The sequence below is a fragment of the Camelus dromedarius genome, chromosome 15, assembly GCF_036321535.1.
Source record: "Camelus dromedarius isolate mCamDro1 chromosome 15, mCamDro1.pat, whole genome shotgun sequence".
NCBI lineage: Eukaryota > Metazoa > Chordata > Mammalia > Artiodactyla > Camelidae > Camelus > Camelus dromedarius.
The window spans coordinates 14,779,883-14,793,112 of record NC_087450.1 but is presented as its reverse complement, the minus strand read 5'-3'; the positions used below and the strand labels follow the sequence as shown (position 1 = coordinate 14,793,112).

The 13,230-nt window shown below is 37.1% G+C and overlaps 1 protein-coding gene across 1 annotated transcript in view; it reads right to left on the bottom strand.

Moving 5' to 3' along the window:
- Positions 1-13,230, bottom strand: part of PPP3R1 (protein phosphatase 3 regulatory subunit B, alpha) — a 53,568-nt gene that overhangs the window by 6,080 nt on the left and 34,258 nt on the right. Inside the window, exons 3-5 of the mRNA XM_031467173.2 lie at positions 2,774-2,950; positions 1,597-1,656; positions 413-597 (exon numbers count right to left, since the gene is read on the bottom strand). Coding sequence (XP_031323033.1) covers positions 413-597; positions 1,597-1,656; positions 2,774-2,950 — 422 coding nt within the window. The remainder of the gene's footprint in view (positions 1-412; positions 598-1,596; positions 1,657-2,773; positions 2,951-13,230) is intronic.

The following is a 13,230-nucleotide window of genomic DNA, read 5'->3' as shown; positions in this document are numbered from 1 at the left end:
AGCGACTCCATGGCTGTCGTTCGCATGAAGCCCGGCTTCTGGATTCCTAGCCGAAACTCATGAACATATATTTCCCACAAAAGTATTTTCCAAAAAAAAAAAAAAAAAAAGTATTTTCAAATAAATCAGTTGTTAATTTGGGGACACTACCAACAACATGTGAAAGTTACTAGTACCATTCTCGTGGCACTTTATCAGACAGTCGCTGAGAATATTACTTCTTAAGAATAATAAAAGTTGGTAGTTATTAACAATTACAACAAAGAATATTTCAAAACTGAATATGGGGCAGTTAGGCAAAATCAAATATATAAATTTCTAGGGCAAAATAACTATAAGGAATTCGCTATTAAGTGGTTTTAAAAATGTAATTTTATGAAATGACACTGTGAAGACTCAGCTCTGTACTCACAGCACAGAATTCTTCAAAGGATATTCTTCCATCTCCATCCTTATCTGCATTTATTATGGTTTTGTCTACGATCTGCTGTAACTGTGTGTCTTTCAGGTTGTTCCCCACCATCATCTTCAGCACCTGGAAGAGTTCCCCATTGGAAATATAGCCATCTTTATCCATGTCATAGATACGGAAAGCAACTGAAAAAAGAGTAAGGGGAAAAAAAAAAAGAGTAAAGAAAATCAATGGCAATTATAAGGCAACCACAAATGAATACTTTCAATCAGAAAGAAAACCGTATGTTGTCAAACAGACTTATAACTGTGAGGGCGGTTCCTTTCTACACAGAGATGTTGTCTTTAGGTGAAAATAGTTAAGAGTCTATGGGCTATGGATTCAAGACTGCTTGGTCCGATTAGTGTAACCTAGAGGTAAGTCATTTCACTTTCCTAACTTCAGTTTCTGCACATATAAAATCAGGGCTAACAACGGTCCCCGCCCCCCAGGGTCTTCAGAGCACTGACTGAGGTAATGCACAACCAGAGGCAGCAGCTGTTACCTCGTTTATAGCAAGAGTTCATTGCAAAGATGCTGCATGTATCCTGTGCCCCAGAGAACTGTTAGTAAATGCACCTCTCTGGTTAAGAGCTGAGTATTTTTCAAAGACATCAGATGTTCACTGTAATAGAGGCAGCCTACATAAACCAAAATAGTGGACTTCTGGCTAAATATTTCTGAATACAGTGAGTATCAGTGAATTTGACCCAGTCACATTAGAGCATCTCTAGTCACTTTCATGCCAGTATTTTACAGGAACTATAAATGGAGGATAACCTTTAAAATTATGAATCACCATACTGTACACCTGTACCTTACAAAGTACTGTACATCAACTGTATTTCAATTAAAAAAAATCTCTTATCTAAGACATGTAGTTTATATGGCTGTTTTCAGTAAAAGGAAATTCTATTTTCCTTTAATCCAATTAAAAGCAACAATGACACATCGTTAAAAAAAATACTAGTTGCAAACGTCCTAAAAGGATTTTCTCCAGAATGTAAAATTTGTCATGTCTACCAAGGATCTAGAATAAAAGACATCTTTTAAAGTATCTTAAAAGGAGATTATATTGTAGTACAGAGAGGTCATAATGCAGTGATCTAAGAGGGAGAATGAATGCAGAGAAGAGAAACACTTACACCTCAACTTCTGTTCTTTATCTCCTTTGACACTGAATTGAGAGACTCCCTCAATGAACTCTGAAGAAAGATAAAAAAAGTTTACAAATCAGAAGTTTCATTTTTTTACAAAGAAAAACACATACACACCCATATACAAACCAAAACACCCTAGATGCCCACAAAAGGATATTTTCTTGCTGTAAAAGTTCGAAAAAGCCAAATTTGAAACTTCAACAAAGTTCTATTTTTTTTAGTTTGAACTTGGAGTTCTCTAAACTAAAGTCAATTTGAACAAATATTTATTTATTAAGTACCACAGAGCATAACACTCAAAAACATTATTTTCTTTAGGCTATTTAACTCTTTCTTCCTGGAGTATGACTATAAAAAGGGACTTTAAGAAAAGATTTACGTTGTTTTGCCAGAAAAAAAATTTTTTTTGGATTTCTGGTTCCAAAATTGAGAATAATTTAAATAAACTGTTGGAAGTTTTGTGACAAAGAGTCATTCTTCTTTGCTGCCTGCTAAACACTAAATCATAACCGGTCTTACATACCTTCACTTATAATTCATTCCTAAAACTAAAATAACAAAATCTGTTGATTCCCTAGTGAAATGAAATGTTTATTTACTTTAAAGTATAGAATCAAATGTAAAATCATGTATCACGTTAATATTAGCACAAGCACTACCGAGTGTCTTTGTAAAATCTAGATTAACTAAATTAATCCTTCCTATGATAATGCTCAGATCCTGATGACTACAGGTTATTTTTTATTGCTGACTCAAGTGTAAGTCTCATTCTTTAAGGTTTCCTTAAAAATGCAACTTCTAATATGGTAAGTTTCCCTAAAGTAAGACTGATTTTCTAAAAAAAAAGAAAAGAGTAAATGGAACAACAACAAAAAAGACTGATTTTCTAAGAACAAAAGGAATAGTAAATCCCATTTTTAAATTACCTTAAAGGACAATTTAATCGTTTATGAACCAAAAAGTAAACAATCTCACTGTTAGTTCATTAAGGTTCATATACCACAGATTATGAGGTTTTAACATAGTCTATTATTATAATCTGATCACCAATAATGTAAAGACATTCAAGAAAAACTAAATTTTTCAGACATTTTCATATATAGAGCTGCAAGACTACTCACAGATTAGCTAACTTGTAGCTTTAAAAAAACGACTTTCTTACCTTTAAAGTCTACTTCTCCATTCCCGTCTGTGTCGAATATATCTATTACTCGCTGTACTAGGGGATTTTGTTGTAATTCAGGCAGAGACATGAACTCTTCCACACTCAAAGACCCAGAATTGTCCAAATCGAGCTTCTTAAATCTCTTTCCTAGCCTTTTAATTTCATCAGCGTCAACTAAAAGCAAACAAAAAGAGGCAACAAGATTTACCAAATTATTTTATGATAATCATTATGAAAAAATTCAGCAGTTATCTAATAGTTTAATTTCCAATTTCATTAAGAGTCACGTTTACTGTTGACTACTTTCTTATAACAAAGAAAATATAACATAAATATATATTTTAGGTTACCCTTTTGCCTGCCTGCACCTGCCATAATATACACCAACTGTATGCTGACTACCAAGATATTACAGGATTGACCATGCTAAGCTGATCACGGAAGTCAGGTGGTTCTTAACCAGGCAGGCTGACTCAATCTCTGTTATGTACCAGAGCACTCTGATTTTCACTTATCTTTTTCAATTTTAATGTAGTTCACGATTCCAAATTTGAACATAGCTTGAACACAGTTCAACATTCAAAGCCTCCCTCCAATGTTGCCAGTGTCCTGAATATTCTTCCAGAGATATTCTTTGCAAGTATGAGCAAATGAAACCCGGAATTTTTTTTTTTAACTGCAAGAATCACAGCTAACAAAATTCACTTTTCAATGCTTTAAAAGAGAAACAAAATAACTAAACAACTTTAGAAAAGTTTGTATTAGTTTGTAATCAGTATATAAAAATTCAGTACCAGGTCTCATATGCATTCTTGAAAAAGGTTTCTTCATCTTCTAAATTACACTACTGTTATTATTCCTTTAAAATATGGTTAATTCATATAATTTTGACCATGGCTTAACAGAAATACAAATACGTTAAAAATTTAAATACAATCACCAACTTAAAAAATTTAACAAGTCAAATGTTACATTGCCCATGAGTATATATGTACTGTGGCCCACAATATTAGGGACTAAAACTGTAAACTATTTTAAAAGTTCAAATAGATGGCATCCTCACCATAAAAACTTCGAAGTTAAAGTATATATTTCTTAAATATAAAAATACTATGTCAAAATGGAATGAGAACTGCAATTATCTGCACCCCTAGCGCACAGTCAGTACAATTATAAGACGCTGCTCTAAGACTCATCAGTCCCCACGCAACTGGCGGAGAAGGGAGCGGCGTCCGCGGAGCGTGGAGGTGTCGCTGGTCCCCAGTATGCCAGGAAGGGATCAGGGGCACGTTTTCTCAAATGACAGAGAAAGTCTTAGTAAACTTTGAAAACCTTAAGGAAAAAAAGGTGAAAACAACAAATGCTTTCCTTAGAGACAAGAACAGCAAGTTTAGTGGCTTCAGGAACCTAAAGGCTTCACCTTGTTTTCTGGTGAAAACTTGGGCTGCAACCAAACAAGCTTCCATGATTTCCCTTGTCTCCCTCCCCTCCTTCTATCGCCCTCACCAAAAGTAATTAATAAAGGCAACTATACCCTGGCCCATTACTTAATTTTTACAATATTAGTTTCTGCTGAAGCAGATGCCCTCAAGAACCTGTACCTCAAGACAGGAAGCACGAACCCCAGTTTAAGGTTAGGAAGTGAACAGTAACGGTCTTAACTACAAACGCCAGAGGTGATTCGTGCTCGTATTTTCAAGACCGCTACTGTTCGTGTTAGCACTGTTACAAAGCTGGGTAACGAGTGGTCCACCCTCTCCACGTTTCTCCCAGACATGTGACTTTGCAGCATGCAAGGTTTTTCAGGAATGCACGTGTTATATTATAGCGTAAGTGCCTTTACAATTAATTCAATGATTCATCTGGACACCACTTCAAAGAATATTCAAGCAGAATATACATTTATTTATAATAATCCAATTCAAAATTCAAACGTACACTTCATGAACACACCAACTGCACAGAGCATTCATCCTTCTATTAAAGAGCATTCCTTCTTTAATGGAGTAGATGATAAAAGCAAACTGTTCAAACAAACCTTTCCTATTTTCTGTTATGAAATTAGATACCCTTACTTTTGGAGGGAAAAAAAAATTCTGTCCCACGAATGCTTTCCACCTCATTTATTTACACGTCTCCCCACCTCAGGGCAGAGCCCATGACTTTCACTGGTGTTCTGTGTACCGCATATAACGGGGGTTCAATAGATGTTTTAAATGAGTGTTAATTCTAAGCATTTTGGATTTAAAACCTATTGATCAAAATATCATCAGTATTTAAAGTAAACTCTACTTACCTAACTAGACACCACTCAGCAAACCCTTCAGAAGTCTCTCAGAGTTCCTCGATTTTGCTGGAAAGCTACCTTCCTGCATGCCTGCCTTAGTTTTACAACATACCAAGGAAGGATTAGTTACCTGTTTTCTTCTAGCAATCTTTAGTTTTGCCTTAGTTTGCAATCGCAGAACCAGAAAAGGTGATGAAGAAACTGAACACGACGGGTGCCTAATGCAGATCGCGGGTAGAAAGGCAAAGACAACGTCTCCTCCAATAGCACCCGGATGAACCGGGACCGTCGCACGTGGCAACAGCTCCGGAGTGTACCATTAATGAAAAAGAGGGAAGGCAGCAAGTAGTACCATAATATTTATGGAAGCTATCTGACAGGTTCTGTTTAGGGAAGCTGGGACATGAGTACAGTTTAGAAAGTTACATAATGAAATTTTCAAACTGAGGTGCTTGAAGGATTACGTTTCAATTACCTGGAAAACCCCACTGACCCAGAAGACAGCACTCCACAGTCGTAAGAATAAGGAGTATTACAAATAATAGATGAGTCATAAATCATCAAATAAATACACCTGGTTCAATCCACCCTTCTTAACACTGCCAACAGGAATCTTTCTAAAAGGCACAGTCAGCCAAATTGCTACGTCTTGTGCTTAAAAAACTTCTTGTGGCTTCTTAATGCAAACAGGATAAAACGTATAAAGCCCTTAACAATATTAGCCTCAATTTAAATTTCCATCTTTCTCCTCTTGAACTCCCCATTCGAGACCCCCTATCAATTTTTTCCTGATTTAAAAAGGGGAGGTTATTAACTGCATATCCTGTACTTACGAATCTCATTAACTCACTCTCTGGCAAAAACCCTTAAAGCAACGTTTCAAATCCATTCACTTTCTCTTGCTTTAAATATCTTATGCAACAATATAAAATAGTTGATACCCATTCTGGGTAAATTGCTAAAACCTTCCTCCAAGGCAAAGCAACGTGCCAGAGCCTGCACCTTCACCTGACAACCGCTGGCTTGCAAAGGCCCCTGAGGGATGAGGAGGAGGCCCAAGTTCCAGTCTCATCGCTCTACCTGTCACCACTGTCACGTAGCCCACGCAGCCAGAGCTCACCCGGAGCTGCTTTAAGAAGCCAGTGTGGTTTGAGAGGAGGCAGCATCTGTTCTCCAACCACCCCTTCCTGTCCCTGGCTTCCAGCCTGGATTCGGCGATGAGTTAAGACACAGTCTAGGTTACCCAGTACTGGTGATCCAGTTAAGGCTAGCTGAATACCCGGAGGAATCCGTACCTAAATAATGATAGTGTTTTTAAATGGCTAGCTTGGAAGGCAATACCATGTTTATTTTTTAAAGCCAAGAGCTAAGAAAGCAAATAGTCCTTTTAGGTATGGAACAAAGGGACTTATCTGGTCGTTACTACCTCCAGAGAAGCAGCTTCTCAGCGCGCCCACTTGGCAGGACGGTAAACGAGGTGTGCTGCAGGGTCACACGCACCCCTGAAGTAGGGGCTCAGTTCCTGAAACAGCAGTGCTTACCCACCTGCTACAAATTAGGCACAGATCTTTGAAACAGATCAAACCCATCTTGGCAGCACCATTAAATACTTCAGATCTGCACTTAGTCCAAGTTGAGTATTAAAGAACAAATTCCAATTTTGGGCACCAACATTCATCAAAGACTCTCCCTACTGCTTGGGATCATATTCTCTTAAAACAGATGAACAAGGAAAAACAAACAAACCTCACCCTCTTGACTCATCTTGTGACTCAGAGATACTTTTTTTCTATGTTTTGCCAAGTTGAAATGCAAGTTATTTTTCCACTTTGTGTAAGGATACCTTTGGGAGCACTGTCTTTTTCAGTAGGTGAAAATGCCTACGTATTTAATTTAAACAGACAAAGCACTGTAACACAATCTTATCAAGTCACATATACATATGTCTCTGAAGTTTAAGATATTAAGAACTCAGATCTTTTGGCCTGAGTTTATAAAATACAGTTATTATTATGTTTACCCAGAAAACACCAAATTAAACTGTTGACCCAGATCAATGCTTCCTGAGTCCACTCGGGAATAAATGTGAAATCTACATGGTTACTCATTTTAACAAGTGATTTCAAGAATCTTCCTAATATCACCACATAAAAGAATTAAGAAGTTGCTTTTAGAGAGCTCATGTTGCTACAGGAAATTGAAGTAAATATTTTCAACTGGACATATTAATACCAGGGTATCTAATATTAAGAGACAGAAGGTTGCTTGGTCAGTCAGCATCCTCTCAGGTGAAGAACATTAACCATCTCCCTTTATTACAGATGTATTTTTTTCTCATTTAGAAAAAAAGAACACAAGAGATCCCCAACAGAAGGGAAGAGATGCAGGCCCCTGGCTCTCCAGGTACTGTTACAACTGCACACACACCAAGCTGCTGCTCCACTGTTAGGATTGAAAGGAAAAACAACTTTAAAGCTAAGCTCTTTTAGGTGAAAGGAAAATGAGCAAAATGGTAGAGAAATAAACTTCCCTCAGACTTTAGCCAATTCCCAGTAACTGTATACTAGTAACAAGCAAGCAGCAAGGCTCTTGCTCCAATGCTCAAATTCTTTTTTTTTATTGCTCGAATTTTTTTAATAAGCACTTTATAATTTATTACCTAGTAGTCCATTAATGACTTAAAAACAAAGTCTGATCAAATCCATCGAGCAATAATAATATTTTCAAAGACACAACTAAACGTAATGTAGGATCTGGAATAAGATCCTGGAAAAGAAGAAGAAAACCTTTCAAATGTCACCACTGTTTTCACTAAAATATAGTTGAACAGTTTTATAAAAATGTTCATTTCTTGATTTTGATAAACTGCACTGTAAGTCTGCAAAAGGTTTACATCAGAGGAAGCTGGGTAAGGGATATTTGGGAACTCTATTAATTCTGCAACTTTTTTGTAGTTTCTCTTTAGCCTCCTCCAATTTGTGACAGCTCTTAATTCCTCCCTTGCCTTTCACGACTTTGAAACCTTTACTCCAGTATTTTGCGAAACGGCCCTCAGTCTGAGCTTGCTGGTGCTTTCTCGTGATCAGAATGCTTTTGGGCATCGGGCGCAGGAAACCACAGAAATGACGTGACCTTCTCAGTGCCTCACACAAAGGGCTCATGATGTCAACACGGCTCTTCGCTGGAGATGTTATTTTTGCTCACTTGGCCAACGTGGCTTCTGCCGGATTTCTCCACTATGAATCCACCATCTTTCCCTTTGTGTTAAAACCTATGGGGTGGGGGTATACTTTCTGACTGTGCAAATATCCTCAAACTCTGATCTAATTCTAGCATCCATTGGTGGGTTTTGTTTGCAAAATTTTACTACTGTGGTACTTGCTTAAAAATGATTTCTTCTCCCCACGTTATTAACTGGAATGCTCCTGATAAAAAACAAAAACTGAAAATTGCCCTTTCCCCCCATTTATTTCTTTATTCAATGACTCATATCAGCATGGATTCCTGGGGATCCTTATTCTATCTTATAGGTTAAATCCAATGTCACTATTTATTAGTCAAATTGTTCCAGCTTTGTTCCTTAAGTACTACCTGAAGTTGGCTCCTGTGTGATTTTTCAACAATCCCCATTTTGAGCATTTCCTTATTTTCTGCCATCATATTTAAATGTTCCAGTCCCATTCTAACTATGTATTTCTAAAAAGAGATTCCCCAGCCTCTTTTGTACAGCAGGATATTTAGAACTACACTATAAAATGAAAACTACAGATCCCTAACTAGGGATCTCAGAACCTCTATCTTAGAGGCTTTGTGGAAAGAGCCACCAGACAGGATAAAATCACTTATGGAGAAACATGCATCGAATAACTCTTGTAAAGACCACCACAAGAATAAAGCCTTACAGCACTGTCAACAGAAGCTATTGGGTAGCTTTTCAGCATAAAGATTAAAAGTTTTAAAGTCTGTTGTAAAATCCATCTCCTACAAAACATCTCCAATGTTATCACAAGAAAGAAATAAAAACCACCAGGGGGCGCAGTAGAGACCACCACAGATAAAACTGCATAAGCAGCTCCAAAAACTGCCCAAATTTTATAATGACCTTGGGTATAAACTAGCATTCTAATATTTATATTCTGCACACAATGATTTGACAACAGAACAAAGCACAAAAAACACCTTACCAATATTGAGAGAATCAAAAAAGATTATTATGAAATACGGACATTTGTGCTGGGTCTTTTCCTACCAATGAAAAACTTCCACCCACTTCAAAGGTCTAGATTTTAGGGGTGTATCATAATTTCCTAATGCAAGTGGCAACATGTGCTTTTGGTGTTTCTAAATTATAATTATTATATACTTTGAAATTTATTAATTATCAAATATGCAAAAGTTAGACCTGAGCACCAACAAAAGAATTACCAAGCTGTAATCAAAATGCTATAAAAAAAATTTAAACCAACTTTGAGAAATAACTGATATTCCAAAAATGCATTACTACAGTTCTATAGGTTTTGACAAATGTATACACCTATTTAAGCATCACTATAATCAAGACAAAAAGCACATTTCTATCATCCCAAGATGTTCCCCGGCCCTTTCCAGTCAATCGCAATCACACCCCACCTCCTCCCCACCACGACCCTAGGCAACCACTGTTCTGCCTTCTGTATCTAAATTCTGTCTAGAATTTCATGTACATGGGGTCATACATATGCCCTCCTGTGTCTATCTTCTTTTTCTCATCAAGTGTTTTACACTGATCCAAGCTGTTTCACATGTCAGCTGCTTCTGTTTTACAGCACAGGAGTGTAGGTATGCCATTGTACGGATATATCACAGCTCATGAAATCACCCGTTAATAGACATTCCTATTGTCTCCTGTTTGGGACTACTAGGAATAAAGCTATTAAGAATCTTCTACTTAGTCTTTTCGTAAACAAATGTGTTCCTGGAATTACTGGGTCACAGAGTAATACAATGTCTAATTTTCAGAAACTGTTAGAAAGTTTCCTGAAGCGGTGCACCACCTTACGCTCCGTCAGCAGTACACGAGAACCCCAGCTCCACCCGCCTGCCAGCCTGAGGTACTGTCAGTCTTTTTAAGTTCGGCCAACTTGGTGGGAGGCAGCATTAAGAGATTACAGTTTCAACCTGCTTTTCTCTGAGGATGAATGATCCTGAGCATCTTTTTCACATGATTATTAGCAATTCATGTATCTTCCATTTGTTAAGTGACTTCTAATCTTTTGCCTTTTTAAAAAGTGGCTCATCTTAAAGAGAGTTGTGCAATTCTCTATGCTGATTGACACAAGTCCTTTGTCAGGCGTAGACATTTCGAGTATCTTCTCCCAGTCTGTAAGCTGTCTTTAAAGAGCAAAAACTTCCAATTCTGATGAAACCCATTTTTTCTTTTATGCTTCTTCATGTTTTATAAATATATTAAAAATCTTCGCCTATCCTGGTCGTAAAGATTTTCTCCCGTGTCTTCTAGAAGTCTTAGATTGCAGCTTTTAAGTTTAAATTTATGATCCATGTTGTTGTTTTGTATATAAATAATGGTAAGAGTAAACTTTTATTCCATATAAAAATACAGGTATTTTGTTCAAAAGGCTCGCTACCACTGAGCGATACCCTCAACCCCCTCAACAGACTTGTTGATGCTAGGCTGCCACAAACCTTCCATTTAAAATAAAAAAATTAAATAAAAAATAGTATCTCTGAAGCACAAGAAAGTGCAATAAAATGAGGGCTGCCTGTATTTGTTTTTCAAGGAATTTGTCCATTTCATCCAAAGTGTGTAACTTACTGGCATAAAATTGTTTATAGTATTTCCTTGTTATTTTTTCCTTACTGATGTTGGTAATTGTGTTTGCTTTCTTTCTTCTAGAATGCTCTTTCAAAATGTGAATGCTAGGCACCACTAACTTCCTCCTACTTTATATAAAAGGTATGGCCCAAAATGATCCAGCACATCAAAACTTACTCAGGCAAGTGAGCATTGTCCAAAAATGTCACAAAAGAAGCTACACACTTAATCCTAAAAATAACATTCTTAGAATTGTTTTCAGAGCTCATTGAGTTCTGGAAGAAAATCTGTCATAGATAAGCCACGTGATGTAAAGAGTTGGAAGGAACTGTGGAGGTGAAAAATTCCAGATGAGGAAAAGGACCAGAGAGCTCAGTAAACTGCTCGATGCTGTGAAACTTGATGGCCAAGCTGGGCAACAGGGTTTCCTGAAACACTTCCTGATACGCTTCCTGATGTAATTTCTTTTCCTATGTTAGTTCCATCTAAAGAGTTAACGCAGAAGGCAGGCTAAGAGCGCCGAGACACTGCTGATCCTCACCCTGCATTCCTGGGCTAAGCATGGAGAAAAAGGAATAAGAACATTTCCACTCCAGGTAGATACAAATCAAACCACATTATTTCTAAGCTGTTCTCCAACTTGTATGTTACTGCTTTTCCTGCTGAAGGTGTACTGTATTGTACTGTATTTTTCCCCTTTTGGTTTTATCTATATTATGGTTCCAATCAAAATACTCAGTAAATTAATGAAAAAGCATATATTTACAAGATCATAAAAACACATCGTCATGTTTTCTAAGTTATTAATAGCCCTGCCTTAAAAATCATATGCTTATTTTTTTAAATCTAAGTATTTTGTGTAGGTCTGTAACATATCTTATTCAAAAGATGCGGCTCTCACAAAAGATTTCCATTGTTCCGTGAGTCAAATCCAGCCCCAGCCTGTCGTATTCCTTTCTCATCGCTTTCCCTGTACTTTATCCAGCCCTCTCGCATGCTGCATTTAAACATGTTACTTTACTTTTCTTCAGCTTTGTACCGCTTCCCCTAGATATGGTGTTTTCACAAAACCATGAATATTCAGGAGTCTTCCTTTACTTCCAGCACCAATTAGTCAAAAGACGTATTTCTGGCTGCTCCAGAGCTCAGTCTGGTTTATGGCCAAGAATGGAATACTGCAGCCCCAGTCTCTGTTTTTGTTTTTCTCTTACCGACTTGCCTTTTATCTTAACATGAAGAAATTCCAGCACATAATTTATATATTGGCTTTTACTCTCTTCTTGAAGACATTTTTCCACAGACAACTCTTGCTTCTTGCTCTAATGTGAACCACCTGCTCTCTCGGCCCCTGGCATAGCTGTTATCCTGGGATTTTCACTGGCGGTTTAGAGATTTACTTTCCTGGATCTCAGTTCGTCTTTCTCTATCTTCCATTTCATTTTTCTGGGTACATTTTCAAGAATTTATGAAAGGTAAATTTCTCAAGTCCTTAAATTTCTGGCAATGTCTTTAAGTTGATCTCACCCCTGAGTAATCATTTGGTTGGTATCAAATTCTGGATTTAGGAACTCAGAACTTTGAATGAATTGCTGCTGCTAAGAAATCCAATGCCAAATGACTTACTCTTCTGAGGCCACCTTTTCCCCTGTCTCACAGCTAACTTTGGGGTTTCCTTTTTACTCTTGGAGTTCTAAAATTACAAGAGACGTTGACACTAAGTGTAGATCTTTTTTCATCCAACGCCTTGACTCTCAGAGTGCTCTTTCAGTCAGAACATTCGATTTTTCACGTGAGGAAAAATTTCTCCTGCTGTTTCACTGACTGTTTTTGCTTCTGTTTTATCCAGTACATCTCCTAAGATGTCTTTTAGTCAGATGCTACTACACTCTGTATTTGTTCCCCAAGTTTTTTTCTCATATATTTTTCCATATCTTTTGCTCTAACATTCTGAGGGAGATCCAACAATTTACACTTTTGCTAAATGGCTAGTGAAGCTTTTTCACCACCAGCTGAAGTAACTGTCTTCCCTATATACTAGATACAAAATTATCCAAATTTGTACTAGACTATCAAATTACTGTACGTCATGGACTTCATTGCTGAAGCTACAAATTTGTAAGTGCTTCCATGACACTTTGACAGTACAGATAAAGAAAGCAGAGCTAACACTTCACTTTTCTTAATTAAGCCCACTCACTTAAAAACCTGAAATACTTAAGAATATAGCAGACAATCCAGGGATTTAAAAAAAAAAAAAAAAAGGTATGTAACAGCAAAACAAGGTAACAACTTCAAGCCTAGGTGTTAAGTTCATGTACTGCATCGTCCGGCAACAAACTTCCCTGAAAGAAAGCA